The following is a 21,216-nucleotide window of genomic DNA, read 5'->3' on the forward strand; positions in this document are numbered from 1 at the left end:
ATGAAAGAGGAGTTGTTGTTAATGAAATGATTTATGATTAGCTTGTGGTATTGTATTTTTTGGTCATGTGGTTCTGGTTTTAATGAAAATTAAACTAATGTCTTGCACAAAAGATCGGATCCAGCAAGATACTAAGCTCCTCCTGAGACATGTTGAGGACTTTCCATGACAGGCCACATTAATTCATTTTGAAACATTAGTGTATTTAGACTGGTATAAACCATGTTGGTGTGTCATGTTTTCATTATTGAGCCAGCGTCACAGCAGTCTGTGTCGGAATGAAGTGTTTAGTGATAATTTATGGTTTCTTACTTCCTTGATTCCAGGCATTAGGAGCTCCCAACTCACATAGCTTGAAGAGTTTAATACTTTCCTGCCAAAAAAAACCAACATTGTACAAAATCATAGTATACAACTATTTAGAATTTGATTTTTACCAGCAGGTGGAGCTGATGTTCTACAGCAAAACAATAATTGATGTATTTTTTTCTTAATACTTCCCCACACACTTTTATTTCATATACTACTTTCATGTTTTTTAAATGCTCGGTTATTTTACTGGGTCATTTGCAGTTTTAACCATGACATGGTTGTTAGAAGACAGCAAGCCACTTTCTCACTTTGTCTCATTTCTTGATCAGATCTACTAAATTTTCTTTATCCAGAATGTTATTAAACTTTGCCCTGTTTTCAGATTATTTTAGGGCACAAGGGACGGATGATGAGAATCATAATTGTGCAGGGAATAGAGAAAATTTGGCACTGTAGTGTTTTACGGCATGTGTTTATAAACACTTCTAAGATGGATAATGGGAACACTTGCCTCTAACATTTCTGAGCTGGATTTTCCAGAATTCTAGTCAAATGAACATATAGGAGAGAAAATTGGCATAGTAGCGATAGGTCCAAGAAGTTTGCTATTAGATCTGAACCTGCCCAAAGTTTGAAGGAGTTCAGCTGCAATTTTCTGGTTTGAGCCTGTCCATAGTACTTGTACGTGTAACTGGATGTATGTGGAAACTAAGGATATACATCTCCGATTAAGTGTCCCTTCTCTCTGCCTTTCTTCAGTGGCATTAGGTAGGGAGCAGCCTTCAATACAACAGTGAGTGCAGAAGTGACAGAAATAAGGAAGGAAGGGGTGGTGAGCCATTGAAAGGGCAGGGCTTTGGCATCTGGACAGGAAAAAGCGCAGGCACAGAAGGAGGGAGCATTTCAGTCAGGCTGACCCAGGGCATCTCCTTCCAAGGGCAGCAGAAGGAAGCTACCCTCGTCTACTATATTCATTCCAGTCAGGGATTGACTGGGGAAGAACCATGCTAATATGGGGTTTCAAAATGACTCAGGTTGCTTACACTCCTCTGCCTTGCTAAGGAGAAGTGGGATTCAGGGTGGCCAGGCTGCTGCTGCAGCAGGGAAACAACCTGGAGGGAATGGAGAGGAACTGCTAGTGAGCAATTAATTCCTAGGCTCAGAGCCTCTTTCCTTTGCAGCCTCTAAAGGAAGAAGGCCTGCATGAAGGGATCTTGATGGCCAGGAATCATGGCTGCTCTCTGTTCTCCTTCTCCCAACTTGGTTGTTGTCCAGCAACAGTGTCTGATAACTCCCAGTCATCAAGCTGTTTTGAAGTCCACTTTCCTAGCTCCCTTAGATGGAGATTAGGAGGGAGGACATAAGAGGCACCAGTCACTTTGAAGCCCGGCTTCAGCAAGCTTATTCCTCAATTTCTCCTCTGTTCCTTGATAGGGTGTAGCAAGTAAGGTGTTGTCTGCACATACTACCCAGGAGAAGCAGCCACCTCTTGCAGTTATTAATGGACCAGAGTGATGATCAAAGGCACCATTTCTATTCTGTGCTTTAAAAGCTGCAGTGTTGCCCTGTCAATAGCTGAGCTCCCACCCATTCCTCCTTTTCACTACATTGGTGGATTTCCAGGGGACACTTTGAGTCCTTTTACCCACCACGTTGTAATCACAGGCGAAAAATGGGGCACACGAGATCTGAAGATGAGGGCTGGTGGAAGTGGGGGGCAGTGAAAAGACTATGTGGAGTGCAAAAAAGCTCCACAGTACACCCCCAAAAGTCAACCTGAAAGAAGCATCCTTGACCCATCCAACAACTCTACATGGGTAGGAACGCAGACTTACGGCCCACTACAGTGTCTGCCAGACTGTGGGGCATGGAGAAATAACCTTCCCATCCACCTGGAAGAGATTCATCTGCTGGGAGTCTAAGGAGATTACTTGCGCACATATACCTGGCAGCCCTTAAGAGACCCTCAAAAGGGAAGGCAAAGGAAGCAGCAATAGAAAACTGCCTAATCTCTTTCCTTGCCTTCCATTACCATCCTGCCCCTGGCTCCTCATGCCTGCTGGGCTGCCATCCCGGGGGTCTTGTATACTTGGAGGGGAGAGGAGAGGAAATGGGACTGAGTCCCCTGCAGCACTTTACCATGCAGACTCAGTGGTGGAGCCTCCTTACCAAAACTGGCAGATTTTTTAGGCTTCCTCCCAGCCTGGTATATATTTTGATAGGCCTAGTGTAACTATCTTTTCTACCCACCCTAGCTGGTACATTTCTGAGAAACTTACCCCCTTCTACCTGTATCTTAAGGGATTCAAATTTTCTTCTCTTTGAGTGCTCTTCTTTGTTCTTGCTGTTTGAAGGTGTCGTGGCAATAATCACCCACGCAGTGATTTTAGTTCACAGACTCAGAGCCTGAGGCCTTTATTGCAATACATACCAGTGCGCACTGGGGTGCAGCTCGAAAGCTGGCACCCCGAACAGCAGCACGCAGGCTGCTTTTATTTACTAAAACCACAAGCATGACACAATTAATACGTCATTAGTTAAGAAATTAAGAACCAATCATAAGCTGGGCATATAGTGGACACGAGCTCAAGGACAAATCACAAGCTGAGCTTTGGATGAACACGCGTTGGTCACAGGCTGGGGTGTTGAGTTGGGGTCACTCTTCCCTCCTCCCCTCGCCCTCTTTCTTAATGTTCCAAGAAGTGGGTGTAATTGGGCATGGGGACATTTGGTGGTTTCCGCGAGGGTGGTGCTCAACTCTGGCTTGGGTACATTTCTTAAGACTTGGTACATGTCATTTTCCGGGGGATTTTGACAAGGGCTAAGGGGGGCTTTTCGGGGGACGCTTAAAAGAGAGCTATCATTGGCTGGTTTGCAGATAGCTGGAATTAGAGAATATTGCAAACAATAGTAGCAGCAAAGATGATTATCTTTCCGTAAAACAATGTCTCAATAGCTAGCAATTTTGCGGTTATCATATTTCTAAAACAGTTAGTTTCCCAACAGACTTTATGATTCCCTCCTCTGTTACTACTTTTGTCTGGGTTTTGGCAGAGAATTGATTTGAGCAGTATTGTTCCGGCTTTTAGGCCTTCTCTACTCTGCACAAAGGTCATCATCATGACAGCCTTCTGTTGGAGGTGTTTTAGGGCCTGTAGGCCCAGAACTTTGGCCATTGGAAAGAAGGCCCCCCTGTCCTGTTCCTCCACAAAGGCTAAATTCCAAGGACCCTGTGACATTGTGCAGTCTATATGGTTTTATAAAAACTTGATAATAAGTCAATATAATGTAACTGGGATAGTTTTAGAGAAAATACGGTAATAAGTGAATATAACGTAACTGGGATATGCTTCATGCAAAAGGTCTCTTGTAAGGTATCATTACAAAGCTTATAATCTACTGAGTATGATCATCTGATTTGTAGAAATGTACCACTCTTGTATCTAAAACTAGAAATATAAAATGTAACTCTGAGGGCCTATTGTAATTATGTAAAGTGTGGGCCATTAATGATGGTTTGGAATCTTGATGACTCCCATTAACCAGGACCATTGTCTGCAGATGGTTGTGTTTACCTGTTAGTCTTCCTGTATATGTGTGTGCTGGCAAGTGGGCAATGAAGTCTTGCAGTGACATGTGATCATGTCACCTGAACTGGAATCCATCTTTAACCTGGTGCTTTTCCAGTGAGGGGGGGTGGAAACCCAGAGGGACAATGGGTTCCCGCCTTATGCAAAAAATATATAAAGGGGTGGAACAGAACAAAGGGGAGAGAGGAGCCATCATGAAGAATCCCCTAGCTACCACCTGAGCTGGAACAAGAGCTGTACCAGGGGAAAGAATTGTGCCCAGGCCTGGAAGATGTCCAGTCTGAGAAAAACTTACTGAAGCATCTCTGAGGGTGAGATTATCTGTATTTAGCTTGATTAGACATAGATTTGCGCATTTTATTTTATTTTGCTTGGTGACTTACTTTGTTCTGTCTGTTACTACTTGGAACCACTTAAATCCTACTGTCTGTATTTAATAAAATCACTTTTTATTTAGTAATTTACTCAGAGTATGTATTAATACCTGAGGGAGCAAACAACTGTGCATATCTCTCTATCAGTGTTATAGAGGGCGAACAATTTATGAGTTTGCCCTGCATAAGCTTTATGCAGGGCAAAACGGATTTATCTGGGTTTAGACCCCATTGGGAGTTGGGCATCTGAGTGCTAAAGACAAGCACACTACTGTGAGCTGTTTTCAGGTAAACTTGCAGCTTTGGGACAAGTGATTCAGACCCTGGGACTGTGTCTGGAGCCAGACGGGAGTGTCTGGCTCAGCAAGACAGGGTGCTGGAGTCCTGAGCTGGCAGGGAAAACAGAAGCAGAGGTAGTCTTTGCACATTGGGTGGCAGCTCCCAAGGGGGTTTCTGTGATCCAACCCGTCACAGACCCTCTTTCCTTATATGCATTTATTGCACCCAGCACAGTGGGGCCCTGATCGGGGATGATACGTATAATGAAGCAGCAGCTGCAGTCTGGCTAAACTCTTCTTCTACCTCCTGCTGATATTGTCATGGCAGGATTGGGAGAAGCATCTTCCCACATTTAGGTAAAAAAGGTGAGACTTGGATGGCGGTCCCCAGATGAGCTAAAATTAAAGTGAGAACAGGATTTATTTGTAATTCATGGCCCTAATGAAAGAGTCTAAGACACTTGCCCAAGTTCACACAGGAAGTTGGTGTGATAGCAGAGAACTGAACTCCGGTCTCCTGGGTCCCAGGCTAACAACTGAACCATCTTCCCTTTAAAAAATGAGGCTACAGTGAATACAATTAAATCCATAAAATGAAATATAAATGTTAAGTAAAATTATATCACTTTGATTTGGCATTTGATTTTCTTTAATCATTGTATAATCTGGTACTTCTCTAAGTAGATCATCCATGCAGATTCTAAGATGTATGTTTTTGTCCTCATACAGTTCTGTTCCTGATTAACCCTCCGATTGCAGTTTGCTAATACTTAATGCATAAGCATTTCAAATGTAACTTAATAATCCCAAACAAGAAGGCAATTTTCCCAAACTCTGTTGTGAAATTAATGAAATACATGCATATATACAGTGTTGCGGGGTGGGGGGGGAGGCTTTGAGTTAAATGAAACCAGAGAAAATCAGTTTAAATCCACCTTTACCCCGATATAACGCTGTCCTCGGGAGCCAAAAAAATCTTACCATGTTGTAGGTGAAACCGCGTTATATTGAACTTGCTTCGATTCGCCGGAGTGCGCAGCCCCACTCCGCCGGAGCACTGCTTTACTGCGTTATATCCAAATTTGTGTTATATCAGGTCGCGTTATATAGGGGTAGAGGTGTATATGTGTTGTGGTTTCCCCTTAAAAAGTTACATACAGCTAAGGACATCGTAAATGTCCATTCCAAAAACTACGTAAAAAGGAAAGTTAAAAATTTTCACTTATTTAATTCAAATTTCATTCAGCCCTTTACAGTTATTTAAGATCTGATTCTACCCAATGGGCTTCTGTTCATGATATTGAGCTAAAATCTGTTGTTTTGCCCAAGTGAGGATTAGGTAAAAACTAAACAAGAGCCTGTGAAGTTGGCCCACTGTGTTCATTCCCAAGCCATGTTGTGATTCAATTTAACTTTATGTTCTAACCCTATGATCCTTGCCAATCTCAGCTCCAAGGATCAATCTGTCGACATGTTCTTCTCCAAGTTCCCAGTATTTCTTCCCTCTTTCTGTTTTGATGCTAATATGAGGCTGCACATGTTTACCCTCTTAAAGAATTTTATTAGTGTGTAGGCTGCAAACGGGAGTGGGGGAGTGTTGAATACATGCTGACGGTAGAAAAATAGAGTTTGTAAGGACATTTGAGCTACATGGCCAGGCACAGTCTGTTGAAGGAAATAGTGGAACTAATGGAGACAGATAGAGGCAAGAAAAATAAAGGGGTAGATATTTGGAAAAGAATATTTGCACCAGGATCAATCCTTTGGAACCCTGTGATGCTTTCGGGATGGGTAAGGATGGGACACAAAGATGGGAAAAGTGCTCTAAGTTGCACCACTTGCAATGGCCTCCAAAGTGCCATTCCAGGAGCCAGGAATGACTGCAGTGCAAATATCCTCAATCCACAACCCCAATTCTGGAAGGCTGCAATGGGTGGTGGACCGATGCTGGCTATGTGAACCTTATGCCACATGGGGGTGCCGTGGCAATTACCCAACAGGTCAGTTAAGCTAGTTTATTATAATTTTGTTTTATTTGTATTGCCATAGGATGAGCCAGCTGGGGCCAGGGACCCATTGTGCTACGTGTTGTACAAATATATAATAAGAGACAACACCTGCTCCTGAAGTTTTACAATATAAAATGACGTTAAACTGAATATAAGGAAAAAAGCGGTGAAAGGGAGGAAAGAGGATAAATAAGAAAATGTGGGAATGAAATAGAAAATATCATAAGCTTTAATAAAGGCTTAGAAAAAAATCTATATGAATGAAATGCCTGTTTTAACAAGGACAGTGATAGCCTGCAGGCTCTGTAACGAACTGGGAGTATGGCTGCATGAAAAATGTAATGACAATTTTTTTTATGGAAAACTGACACCGTTTTTGGAGGAAACCATTTTCTGTGGAAATTTTTGAGTTTTCATTGAAATTCCAAAAGCGTTTGAGCCAAAACATGAAAATCTTTTGGTTTTCAGGTTTTTATTTTTCAATGAAAACAATTTTTTTTTGTCAAAAATTTCTTTGGGGGAAAAAAAAACATTTTCTGAGCAGCTCTAGTTTAGAGGGAATGGTAGCGATCTTCATCAAACTGTGCTTAACAAGAGATTTGTGAAATATGTTACCTGGACAATGAATCAGGACATAGGAAGTTTAATGATGTGGTTCTGCACTGCCTTAAACCTGCAGTGTGAGTGTAAGTTGCTTCCATATTGCAATGACAGCATTTTACACCCACTTTGTACAGGTGGAGACTGCACAAGGTGAAAGGCCTCGGAAGGTTACATGCTAGATGTATAAATACAGCAGTGATGACTCAGAGAATAGGAGTAAGCATGCCTATACTTCACGAACTGTGTGCAGGACACACATAGGAGGCAAAAGGAAGTTATTTAAACTATCTGTTGGGTTGTTGTTTTTTTAGACAATTGGCAGGAAGCTAAGTAGATCGGCTTTTCTCAGTGAGTTTGATGTGGCCATCCTGTTACAAGCCAGCTTAAAAAGGGTCTTGCCAAAGATTATCACAGTCCTGGCTGCTGCAATTGAAAGAGGACATCTACGTCTATGAGTATTTTTTAAACTAAAATTGTATTAGTATGGAACTTACCAACTAATATGATGAGGGACTGATCAGTAATTAACGACCCAGTGCCATTTTAAACTGGACAACTGGTAACATGGTATAGTGATTGCATCTCTGCTCCCCTTCTTACAGTTTGCAAGACATATCAAGAAATCTGAAGGCCAGAAAACCCCGAAAGTTGAATTACAAATCTCAATTTATGGTGTAAAAATTCTAGATCCAAAAACAAAGGTAAGAAACTTAACTTCATAATTGTTTGTTACACCAGTAGTTAATTCAACATTGATTTAGAAATTCTATTTTATAAACCACTCTTCTAATAATTTCTTGTAGTGAAAAACTCCCTACTTATGGAACAACTGTAAAAATGCCTATGCTAGTTACTATAAATAATCATTTTTGTCAACATTTACCACACAGAAGTATATGAGATAACACAGGTTTTCTAAATATAGAATACATACGGATGCTCACATTTCTGTAACAGAACTACACTGGGACTGACTTTCCATATAACCATACAAGAAGGACAGAGTGGCCACGACCCTCTGACACCTGTTTCCAATCCTCCTGTGTCCTCCGGTTTGAGAGCATGTGTAGGGTTACCATATTTAAAAAATAAAAAAAAGGACACTCCACGGGCCCTGGCCCCGCCCCTTTCCCCACCCCCGGCCCCGCCCCAACTCCGCCCCTTCCCCAGCCCTTCCCCAAAGTCCCCGCCCTAACTTCCCCTCCCCCTCCTCCCTCCCAGCCACGCGAAAAGGGCGTCCCGAGCGCTACCGGCTTCACGGTTTGCCGGGCAGCCCCCAGACCCTGCGCCCCCGGCCGGTGCTTCCCCAGTGCAGCTGGAGCCCAGGAGGGGAAGCGCCCAGCCGGGGGTGCAGGGTCTGGAGGCTGCCCGGCAAACCATGAATCCGGTAGCGCTCGGGCTTCGGGCAGCCCCCTTGCCTCCAGACCCTGCGCCCCCGGCCGGGCACTTCTCCTCCCCGGCTCCAGCTGCTCTGCTCCTCCCCTGACTCTTCGGCTCTGTTTAAGAGCTGAGCTGCCCGAGCCAGCGCTACCGGCTTCGGGCAGCCCCCTTGCCTCCGGACCCTGCGCCGCCGGAGCAGAGCAGCTGGAACCCGGGAAGGGAAGTGCCCGGCCAGCGGCACGGGGGCTGCCCGAAGCCGGTAGCGCTGGCTCGGGCAGCTTGGCTCTTAAACAGATCCGAAGTCTGAGTCAGGGGAGGAGCAGAGCAGCCGTGGGAGAGGAAGTGCCCGGCCGGTATTTTTCCCGGACATGTTCGGCTTTTTGGCAATTCCCCCCGGACGGGGGTTTGATTGCCGAAAAGCCGGACATGTCCGGGAAAAACCGGACGTATGGTAACCCTAAGCATGTGGAATAAAAAATAGCTGTGGCAACTATGAGTTATGCGCTGGCAGATGTTGACTATTTAATGGGGATAACTAAATATGTACTAGTGTTGCAGATCAACTTTTGTAGCTGACTTTATAAGCCATTTATATTTGCTGTGAGACTTCTCTTCCACTATTTTGGAAGGGCTACTTGTTTTTCTGGGTTCCCCTTCCCCCCCCCCCCCCGAAGACTTTGAAATTCCAGTTGTGCTATAGATATGGCTTCGAAACAATGGCAGCAACTGATTTGGTGAAATATGACCTCAACTGTGGTCATTTCTACAGTATTGTAGTTCATTGTCTCCCTATTCTGGATGAAAATGTAATTTGACTTACAGAAAAAAATCAAAACTAAACAAAAAAATCTTCCCTTGAATTCAAAGAGGAATAATGACGTAAAGGCCCATAAACAGATCTTAAAAGTATTGTAGGTCTAGTTATTCAATAATTTTCAACATTCTATAATTACTAAACTCTTATACATGTATTAATTTTTGAATTGCAATGAACACTATACATTGCTGTGTATTGTATTATTATTTTTATGATGAATATTGCAATTCAGTATAATATTGTAGTTGGAGATAAGCCAAATTTAATTCAAGGACATTTCTACTTGCAAACCTTTCTGCTTGAGACCCTTTAAGTGACAGTGGGTGAAAAGTTGGTAGGCAGAAAACCCCCAGCAACTCTAAGTTGACTTCATTGTAGTTCTGTATCCTCCTTGTGGCATTGTGGGATGAAAAGTGGTTTCAAATCCTTGTCCTAGCTACAGCCATTTTAAAAATAACAAATGCCAAAAAATGTTAATCTCTTGCAGAAAGAAATATAAGGAGCTTTATAGAAAATTGTGGGACACAAATTACTAAGGGAACAAGACATTTTAAACTCTTGAAAATGTTGTATAACAAGTTTTAATAGAAATCAACTAGGAGCAGTTTTTGTTCCTCTTTTTTCTTTGTTTTCTTAACACTACAAAATTACACATGAATGAAGCCCTCATTTGCAATTCAGCAAAAGCAGATTTAAAATACACGCAGTGTTATGACAATATCAAAAGGAACATATTTATTGTGTTTTCTGTAAACAGAGGATAAATAGCTTATTCCAACACAAACACATTATTCCTTTGTATTACATGTACAAATAGTTGAACTCACTTTTAATCAGTGTGGAGGGATTTTTTTATAGATGTTTATGGATATATTTTTCAGATGTTATAACAATCGCTTTTTTCTCTTTTTGTTTTTGTTGGGAATCATTCATTTTAATTAGCTTACTGACCACAGTGAGTCATAGTAGCTGAAGGAATCTTTTTTCCCCCCGAACTGTTTTGCATGTTGTTAATATTATTATTACTTTTAATTGTGGTAGCGCCTGGGAGCCCCAATCATAGATCAGATCTCCATTTTGGGAGGTTCTGTGCAAACACAAAAGATGTCCCCTGGTCCAAATAGTGTAAGAGTTATACAGTGTTGAACAAACCTTGACTTTAAAAGTGGGGAAACAGAGGGGTTGGGGCCTAGTTCAATGAAAGGTGAAGATGCCAAGCCCATGAGGAAGGAGGCCCTCAGAATCTCACAGAAGCCCCAAATCACTTGCTCAGACCACACAGCAACAACAGAAACAAGATTATAACACAGGACTTCCTGGCTCCCACTTGCTGTCAGGCTGAGAATAACTTGCCCAGGGAAATCAGTTACAGAACCATGTTTAGAATATGGTAGTGCCTAGCTCAGTCCCCTCAACCTTTTCTTCCCCGGGTGCTGCCCCCCTCTAATTTACTGACCCAAAAGTTGAAGAGGAAACATAAAAGAGCTTTTCTTCTTCCCACTGTAGCCCATCTCCCTAAACACAAGGAAGAATTGCTTCCTCCTTTCCTAAATGGGGTGCTGAGGGCAGCTGGCAGTCGCTGCACAGAATTGCCTCTTCCCCTAGAACCATGGTTCCCAAACTTGTTCTGCCACTTGTGCAGGGAAAGCCCCTGGCGGGCGGGCCAGTTTGTGTATCTGCCGCGTCCTCGGGTTCAGCCGATCACGGCTCCCACTGGCTGCGGTTCGCTGCTCCAGGCCAATGGGAGCTGCTGGAAGCGGCGGCTCGGCCCTGTGCTGCATACTGAGGTGGCACTGGGAACATGAGGAAACACAATCTATTGTTAAAGAGGTGGATGGAGAGAGTATAAGGTAAAGCTTGGAGAGCTGAACAAGCTTTGTGGAGAGGGTGAAGAACGGGAGAAAGCCAAGAGGGAAGGGGGTGTGGAGAGTGTCTTGGGATGTAGGGGAGAGGAAGAGAGCTGAGAGCATAGGGAAGATGCGGGAGATAGGAAGGGGAGAGAGCCTTTTGATGGGGGAGAGAAAACAGATGGGAATGTGACCAGTTTGGAAGGAGAGGGAGAACCTAGGGGATGTGGTGAAGAGAGTGCAAGCAGCATGGATGGAAAAGAATGTGACTAAGATTTTTGGCAAGGAGGTAAATGAGAAAAATAGTTTTAACATGTGTGGTTTTTTTGACAAGCTGCAGGAGAGATAGAGGTTAAGTGTGTGAGAGACATTTTATTAGGGGACAAGGGGCAGGAGGATGGATGTGGAGAGAGTGTAGAGACTGGGAACAGGGAACATGAGACAGAGAGAGAGAGATTGAAAACATGGAGAAATGTTTGAAAGACTTAAATCCTGTGTTATAATCTTGGTTCTGCTGTTGGTCTGTGGCCCTAAGCAAATTATTTGAGGCTTGATTCTTGGAGATGCTGACTGCCCCTCTGCTGAGATTACAGCAATCTGTAATCTCTGCACAGGAATCCACAATTTTTAAAGTAGATAATAGCTCACATATCAACTGCAATAGTTCCCTTCATAGCTGGTACTGCTTTCCCATGCTACTGGCCAAATGAAATAAAACACCAAGAGGGTTATTGAGAAAAATAAAATACTAGAATCTCAAATATTCTTTTTATTTCTGTAATTTTGCCAGGCTCTCAAAAATTAAGAACACTCTCATTGCCACCTTTTAAGCAGTTAGGCCATAAGAAAATATTGGGCAGTAGTTTGGGTTTTTTTTAGTCCCATTCATCAAAAACAATGGTTCACATGGTCACACTTCTCATTTTAAGTGTATGTGACAGAGTACAGGGAGGGAAGGTGCTGAGAGTGCGGGAGAGCATGTACTCTGCTCACTTAGATGCTAATTAGTTTCCCAGGGAAGCTGATTGGGGTAATTATCTAATCAGGCTGGTGGGCTGGGTGGGATAAAGATTCAATTAGCCCATCAGCCCAGGTCTGATAAAGAGGCACAGGAACAAAGTGCCAAGAGGGGGTGAGAGAGAGGAACAGGGCTAGCTGAGCTCAGCCACACAGAGGTCTTAGAGATGCGAGACCTCTGTTCCCCTCAGGTCCTGAGGAGAGGGCCAAATGCACTGTGAATATTGTAAACCGACTGTCCCACAGGGACTGTAATAATTTTGATGGATGGAACTTAAAATGAAAGGTCACTGAGTGTACACCTGATGGAGTCTGCTCAGTTTCTCCGGGAAAGAAGACAGAAGTGAAGCCATGCCCTTGTCACAGTATAACTTGTGTGTGCTTCAAAATATATGTCTTGAGTTGACAGAACATGAGTGTACTTGTGTATAGAGGAAGGATTTGGATTTGTGCCTTTTTTCATAGAAACCACATGAAGGAATTTGCAAAACACCCCATTTGTTGCCAACAGAAACATTTAGAATTACAAAATGCATTCTATAAGAAAAGCCATAGTTTCTGTAGAAATTGTTTTCTTTGATATTAACAATAGAATAGTGGATTAGAATGGTTCTGCCATGACACACACACTACAAGCATGTAGGGTGTTTCCTCTCGGTACTACTCCAAATTAAATCTCTCCTGGCTTTTAGGTGTCAAGAAGGTCTGGACTCCATAATCAGATTACTTTTTTGCTGGGTGAGATATTAATTGTCATATCAAAGCATAATTACAGTAGACACACTCCTGAGCAGAAATATTAAACTGAAAAAGCAAAACACAACTTATAACTCTCAGGCATAGCACATCAGAACTCCAACAAAAAGCTCTGTGTTCAAGTTCTTAACTAACTAGTTCTCACAAAAAGTGTCCCAAATGCCCTGTGTTTTGTGTGTTTTAACTCTTCTCCCAAACATATTAAATCCTTGGGTTATTATGTTCTGGTCTGACATTCAAAACAACAACTCTCCTAGGCACATGATTTATCACATTTGTTACAAACCTAAAAGTTCTGCACTGATATTTCTTAGGCACATGTGTACACTCTTGTTCTTTTGTCTTGTCTCGTCTGATAGTTACTAGTATGTTTTATTTTCCCCTCTTGAGTTATAGGTTTAAGATGCTGGTTTTGATTCGCCACTTTTACACTAGAAATAAACATTAGTAACCATCTAGACCATGAATGAATTTTATTGCTGTTTTCCAATACCCAATTTTACAATAACCTTTACCTAATCTAAATGCTTAGTTACTTCTCTCAGGGCTAAATAATTCCAGCTGTCTTTATCTGTTCTCATTTGTAAGCCTTTTTTGTCTTGCAGATTCTGCTTTTTAAGGTTTGTTTCTTAGGAGAGTGAGGGCTTGTCTTCACCAGGGGGTAAGTCGACGTAAGTTACGCCACTCCAGCTGTGTGAATAACGTAGCTGGAGTCGCCGTAGCTTATGTCGATTTACCCTGGTGTCTTCACTGCCCTGCGTCGACAGGAGACGCTCTCTGGTCGACTTCCCTTACTCTTCTCGGAGAACTGGAGTACAGTAACTCCTCACTTAACGTTGTAGTTATGTTCCTGAAAAATGCAATTTTAAGTGAAACGATGTTAAGCGAATCCAGTTTCCCCATAAGAATGAATGTAAATGGTGGGGTTAGGTTCCAGGGAATTTTTTTTTTTTGCCATACAGTACAGTACAGTATTATAGTTAGGAGGTGCTCTTGCCTTACCCCACACAGGCACAGCCCACTGGCACTGGAGACAATGAGGCAGGCAAGGAGGCTGAAGGTGCTGTAGGCTAGGAGAAGCAGGTTGCGCAGCAGCAGCAGCTTCCCCTACTCTGCAAGCACCAGGGGCGGGGGGCTCAACCCTCGGCCCGCCCACTCCACCTCTTCCCCCAAACCCCCACTCTTAACCCGCCTCTTCTTTCCCCCCTCCTCCCCCTTTACTCCACATGCCGTGTCCTCGTTCCTCCCCCCTCCTTCCCCTGCCTCCTGCCTGCGGCAATCAGCTGTCTTGTAGCATTCAGGAGGGAAAGGGGAGGAGCGCGGACATGGCACGCAGGCTCCCCCTCCCTCCCCTGCCTCCTGAACACCGCAAGCCAGCTGATTGCCATGGGCAGGAGGCAGGGCAGGGAGGTGGGAGACGTGGCGCATCCTCGCTCCTCCCCCCTTCCTCCTGCCCTTGCCAATCAGCTGGCTTGCGACGTTCAGGGGGCAGGAAGGAGGGGGAAGGAGCAAGGATTTGGCGCGCAGCCTTCCCCCTCCCTCCCCTGCCTCCTGCCCGCAGCAATCAGCTGGTTTGCGGCATTCGGGAGGCAGGGGAGGGAGGGGGAGCCTGCGCGCCGAGTCCTCGCTCCTCCCCCCTCCCTCCTGAACACCAGGGCGGGGGCGGAGGGGAGCTGATAGGGGGGCTGCCAGCTGTGGACAAAGCAGGCAGCCAAATGACGTTATAGCGAAGCATTGCACAACTTTAAATGGAGCATGTTCTGTAATTGAGCAGGGACGTAAGATAGAAACAACGTTAAGCGAGAGGACGTTAAGTGGGGAGTTACTGTATCAGGGTCAACCAGAGAGCACTCTGCCATCGATTTAGCAGGTCTTCACTAGACCTGCTAAATCAATCCCTGCTGCGTCGATTGCAGCAGCGTCTATCTCCCCATAGTGAAGACCAGCCCTCAGATGCAGTCAGTATTAGCTAGAATGATCACTAACAGTTTAAACAAATTTTGAATTCTTCAAACTGCAATAAAGGTTTAATTGATAAAATTAGGTAGCTGTCCTGCAACGAGTTCCACACAGGTGCACAGGTCCATCTGAACAAAGCTCATTGCAGGGCAGGGGCCTTCCCTTGTAACTACATGCACATTGAATGATGCAATATCATTTCCTAAAAAGAGGGAAAGGTCACAATAAATTTGTCACAATAAAGTAAACATCATATTACTATAACTTGTTCCTTTATAACAAGGTGTGTAAAGTATTAATTTTCTGAATAAAATACTAAAAAATTAACTCATCAAATGTGATCATTCTATTGTCATTTGCAGGAAGTCCAGCACAATTGCCAGCTTCATAGGATATCATTCTGTGCTGATGATAAAACTGACAAGAGGATATTTACCTTCATATGCAAAGATTCTGAGTCAAATAAACACTTGTGCTATGTATTTGACAGTGAAAAGTGTGTAAGTATGTCAGATGTTTTACAATGATTTTGGCATCTCAAATGGCCTGTGTTGAAATTAGTACTAGGAAGAGGATAAAACGAGCAGCTAGGTAGCCCCTTATATAGGGACAGCTTGATGTATTGTTTCATGTCAAGATGTTGCCTTTAAAATTGTACTTGTGTTTATTACAGATTTAAATTAAACATTTTGTTAATACTCTTTCACCTAAGGTCACAATGTTCTTTCTTGAGGCAAATCTCCTTCCCAGTACCCAGCCTCACTACCTGGGCCAAGCACCAGGCTGATACACAAGATGGGGAGAGGATCCCTTTCCCTCCAGGCTCTGGAATGTTGCAAAGCTGCCATGTGGAGGTTACTGCAGCACACTGTGTGAAGTAGCCACATGGACTGTTGTGCAGTACACACATATATCCTTATGGGATTTGCACAGTTGGCGTCCTCCCCTCTGCTAGGTCACCCATGTGCTGATACAGCACTCGAAGAATCACTTCATCAACCACTGAAATGCAGTCACTTCTGGGGTGCAACATGGCAACTGTTCAACAATGCACAGTTACATTCAAGAATAGTTTAGGACAGGAAGAGAAGAATACTGTGTCCAGCTGAAACAGTAGGAGTTTACATAGGCAGAAAATAAATGCCTAATGGAATTTAACTAGGACATTGGTGCTAATGAACTTATTCTTATGAAGAATGACAAGGGATGTTTTCCTCTATAGCATTAGATGCAGTTATATAATCTTTTGCCTTACTGCTTATAGATTATGTTTGGTGATCTTGTCATTCATCTGCAATAGTACAGTGCCAATACCAGTAACAATGTGTATACTCATTGTACATTTCTGTTCGCTTGTATCTTCTTGTCTGTCTTCCTTTCTCTCTTCTTTTAGGGAGGGCAGCAATAAACACTGATCTCTTCTCGATCTCAGGTGCATTTCTTATTCCCTCCCAATAGTCTCTTTATGCTAGTACCTTTCAGTGCTAGTCTCTTTATGCTAGTGCCTTTCAGAGACTGGGATGTGAGCAGTTGTGCCTAGTGGTTGGTACAGGAGTCAATAGCCAGAAAAAGGCACCTAGGCTCAGAGCAGAGGCCAGAGTCAGATGTCAGTAATTGGATTTGAGGGTCAGAACCAGAGTGGGAAAGGCAGAGGAAAGGCTGGGTCCACCATCAAAGGCAGGAGCAGGACTGAAACAAGGTGGGAGCAAGGTTGGGAAGAAATAGGCAGAGGAGTTATCACAGCTGTGGGCAATAACAGCCTACTACAGGCCAGCTGCACTTGTTAGGTTGCCTGGAGACTGGCTCTTCTGCAGGGCAGGATACCTGACAATACCCCCAACTTGAGGATGCCTCCTAACCGGGCCCAGTTTCTCCGGGTATTTCTATGGAACTCTTCAATACGTCCAGAATGTGCATGTTCTCTGCCCAATCTCAAGACCACTACTCCAGACTGTAATCTTCCCAGTCCGCCAGGTACTGGAGCCTTCCCCTAACTTCCTGAGTTGAGGACTCAGTGGACCAAATCCTCCTCCTGTCCGAGAACGGTTATAGGTTGGAGTGGTTTGGGGATAGGTTCTAGGTGTAGGGCTTTAAAAGTGTGAGGTGAAAAGGTGGATCTTTGAGGACTCAAGCAACTGTAACCTGAAGGTCACTGTGTTTATCCATTCTATAATCTTGAAGGGGCCCAGGCATTGGTAATCTAGTTTGGCAAATGGGTAGTTTGATTTAAGGTTCTGGGCAGAGAGCCACACCATGTCCCTATGGCCAGATTGGGGACGGCCTGATGGTCTTGGTCCATGTGGTGTTTTATTGGCTTCTTTGGCAGGCTTCAAGTGTTCCATGAGCTCTTGGTGCACCCAGTATATGTTGGGGGCTAAATCCACAGTGGCTGGCACTGGGGAACTTATGGGTAAGTATGTGTGAAAGTGGGAGAGAAAGCCATAGTTTGCAAAGAAGGGGCTATATTGGGTCTGTTATGTGTTTGTAGTCAATAAAACATGATGTCAAATAACTAACTCAGCTGACATTTTATTTAAGTAAGACAATCAAGCAATATTTAATACAGCACTATGCAGAAAAAGGAAATATACATATCAATCTCTGTAATGGAGAAGTGATGGCAGTGTACTTCAGTTCACTTCTGATTAACTTCCTTAAAATCACCCTTTATATATATATTTAGAACCCAGAAAAATCCTCATGTTTTTCCCAGAGTTGGTTTTGCTGACATTTTGCTTATTTGAATATTCTTACCTTAATCTGGTCAATAAGTTAATAACGTCTGTAACTATATTTAGCTCTTAATGACTTGGACATTAGTCAATTCATAACTTAATGGTTTGCTGTTACATTGATTCCAGAACACATCCGCTATACCAAATGCTCCTTGTCCATTTTGTCAGTTACTAATTTTATCAATTACCATGCATTTATGTGTATCCCTTAACAATTATGTCATTTTGTCCATTACAACACACATGTATAATAATAGGCACCCCTTTATATACAACGGGTGCTTACAGACCAAGAAAAAATGACCTATTGACTATGAAGTTCTTTTCATGTAATTATAAAGGTACTATAAAAGTATAGTAGGACTTTGGCTCATCTAGAAAGAATCAGTGGGTTATGGTTAAGGTTAAGAATTTTCACAGTTATTTTTAGTAAAAGTTATGGACAGGTGGCGAGCAATAAACAAAAATGCATGGGAGCCCATGATCTGTCTGTGACTTTTACTAAAAATAACCAGGGGGAGGAATGACAGCTGGAGCCTCATGAGAGCGGACTGACAGCCTGAGCTCTACCGCCAAGGGAGGGGGCACAGCCCCGGCCCAAGCCGTGGGAGGGGGGCGCACAGACCTGGCTCCAACCCCAGCTACAGCCACTGACAGTTGAAGCCAAAGAAGTCACGGAAGTCCATTAAAAACACAGAATCCGTGACCTCCATAACTAAATTGTATCCTCAGTTATGGTAGTGTGGTTTAATTATTAACAGGTCAAGGTGTAGATTGCATTGTTATATTCAAATTTGGAGTAGCACATCACGGAAGGCTAATCGTCCTGGTGGTAACTGAGAAAACAATAAAGATACTGCTCCAAGATTTGATTGACTCTCTCTGTTTGCCCATTGGTCTTTGGGTGATAAGTGAGTCTCTCACCTCAGCCAATCTGAGAAAGTCCCACCAGAATCAGGAAATGAACGGGGACCCGGGTGATACAATGCCTGTCAGTAACCCATTGTAACAGAAAACATTTTCTAGGAAGAGTGAAGCTGGGTCCCAATGTGGTAGGAAAGGTACAGTTTGGGATGAAGTGTGCCATCTTTGTTAGCAGATCAGTGCAACCAGGATTAATGTGTATCCCTGTAAGCATGACAGTTCTGCAATTAAATCCATTGATATAGTATACTAAGAATGCAGATGTGTGGGTAGAGGCTGGAGATGACCTAGCGGTTTTGATTGTAGGTTCATGGTATGGGCGCATTTGTAAATGGTTTCATGGGTCTGCGTGAATCAGGACGAGTGCTGAGAGGAATGCTTTCTTTAGTTGATCAAAGGCTGTCTGAGCCTGTGTGGACCAGGGAAACTGAGCCCCCTTGTGCAAGAATACTGTTATGGGTGCAACCAGGCTAGAGAATCCTTTAATGAATTGCTTTTAGAAATTAGCGAACCCCAGGAATTGCTGAACCCTGCGTACCTTCTTGGCTGCAGCCCAGTTGGATATTTCCACCACTTTATGTGGGTTCCCGGTGTATTCCTCAGGTGAAAAGATATATCACCGTGATCTTATCAAGCTTTTCTCAAGCTTCATGCATAGGTGGTTTTGGCAGAGTCTCTCCAAGACAATGCACACGTGATGATTGTGGAGCCCAGAGAGAATGAGGATCTCATCCAGGTAAATGATGACAAACTGGTCCAGCATATCCCTAATATGTCATTTATGAAATGCTGGAAGATTGCCGGAGCACCCAAACAGCATGACCAAATATTTATAGTGGCCATACCTGGTACAAAAGGTGGTCTTCTGTTCATCTCCTTGCTAGATCCTCACCAGGTTATAAGCTCCATGGAGGTTCAACTTTGTGAAGACCTTGGCAAAGCGGAGTCTTTCAAACAGCTCATTTATAAGCGGTAAGAGGTACCAGTTTCAGAGTGTAATCTTGTTCAGAGCTCAGTAGTCCACACAAGGCTGGAAAGAGCCATCTTTATTCACCACAAAGAAGACTGGGGTTCCTGTTGGGGACATGGTGGGACAAATGAACCCCTTCTGCAGGTTTTAGTCAAGATAGCTCCGAAATACCTATAGTTCAGGTTCAGAGAGGGAGAAAACGTACCCGATGGGAACCTGTGCACTCGGCTAGAAGTTGATGGGGCAGTTGTAGCTCCGAGGGGGCAGTAGGGCGTTGCTGAACACATCGATATAGTGCTGCTACTTAACAGGAATCCACGGAGCTTTTGAGTGTGGTCATGGTGATTGTTGGGGTCGCCTTTGCATCCTATCTTCATGTCTCTGAATTCTTTGGAGGACCAAGTGAGCCACAAAAGGTTTCTGATCTCCAGTTAGCTCTCAGGAAACAGGACTATTGGAAAAATGGGAGATCAAAGCACACCATGCCGGAGTGCCAGTAGATGCACGGGTCATGGGAGATGAGCCAGGGGATGCCAGTGTCAACTGATGAATGCAGTGAATGAATTAGCTCAAACTGGAGGACTTCTCGGTAGCCTCAAGGGGTAGTTAACTCTAAGGGAGCCATCTGGTCCTCACAAAAGGAATGACAGCTCTGTGGACTTCGCTAACTTGGGGGAGTCCTTGTGCTGGGTGGAGATATTGTGTGCTTGGGCAAATTCCAGATCCATGAAATTGCCTGGGGCTCTGAATCCACCAGCTACTCTTGGTTGGTCTCAGGCATCACAGGGTGCCAGAGATGGAAAGGGAGTTGAAGATGTGTTGGTTGCTGATTAGCCATCATCAAGGTACCGGTGGATGAGAATAGGCATGGACTGCTGGGGTGAGGGGAAAGACGCAAACCCAGCCCTGATCCCCATAGGTCCAATTCCCAGTGTCAATTCCTCTCTGTGTCAGAGAGGCAGGGCTGGACCTGATTGACTTGCTTGGGCTCAAGCAATGGAGAAGGGACTGGTGGTGGGGGAATGGAGCTGGAGCCAGCAGGGCTGGCAGAAGCCAGGAGGACCATCTTTTTTTCTCAGTGGCATTCATCCATTTTGATGACTAGGTTGAGTAAGGCAGCTAGGCAGGATGGTGATTCCACCTATGCCAGTTCATCTTTAATATTGCCGTTTAGGCCAAGCCAGAAATGATAACACTGCCTGGCCTCATTCCACTAGGTGTCTCCTGCCAAGCATCGGAACTCTGCTGCATATTTAGCAACTGGCCAGCATCCCTACTGCAAAACCTCACGTGCAGCTTCAGCTGTACGCTCATTACTTGGGTCATTGAAAATCACCACCATAGCTCAAATAAAGTCTTTAAATTGTCCCAGAAGTAGGCTTGATTTTTCCAGGAGCAGAGATGCCCAAACAGAGCCTCCCAGGTAAGCAGGCTGATAATTAGTCCCACTTGGGCTTGGTCAATGGGGTACAACTGTGGGCGTAGCAGAAATAGGAGCCAGCACTGATTTAGGAACCCATGAAACATGATGATTGTCATTGAACTTGTCAGGCAGAGAGAGTTTGGGCTCATGAGGAGCGGGGGTTGGAACTGAAAGCATAGCTTCTATGCCTTCAGAGTGGTAACCTGGGCCTGCAAGATCTGT

At 44.0% G+C, this 21,216-nt stretch overlaps 1 protein-coding gene across 6 annotated transcripts in view; it reads left to right on the forward strand.

The window, feature by feature from the left end:
• The window catches only part of GULP1 (GULP PTB domain containing engulfment adaptor 1), a 167,514-nt gene that overhangs the window by 93,561 nt on the left and 52,737 nt on the right, over nucleotides 1-21,216 (forward strand). For all 6 annotated transcript variants that reach the window (XM_026647632.1, XM_024201152.2, XM_024201155.2 and 3 more), the window contains 2 exons: nucleotides 7,769-7,867; nucleotides 15,305-15,442. In XM_026647632.1, coding sequence (XP_026503417.1) covers nucleotides 7,769-7,867; nucleotides 15,305-15,442 — 237 coding nt within the window. The remainder of the gene's footprint in view (nucleotides 1-7,768; nucleotides 7,868-15,304; nucleotides 15,443-21,216) is intronic.

Source organism: Terrapene carolina, unplaced genomic scaffold (genome assembly GCF_002925995.2).
Source record: "Terrapene carolina triunguis isolate 2854851 unplaced genomic scaffold, T_m_triunguis-2.0 Scaffold62, whole genome shotgun sequence".
Lineage (NCBI taxonomy): Eukaryota > Metazoa > Chordata > Testudines > Emydidae > Terrapene > Terrapene triunguis.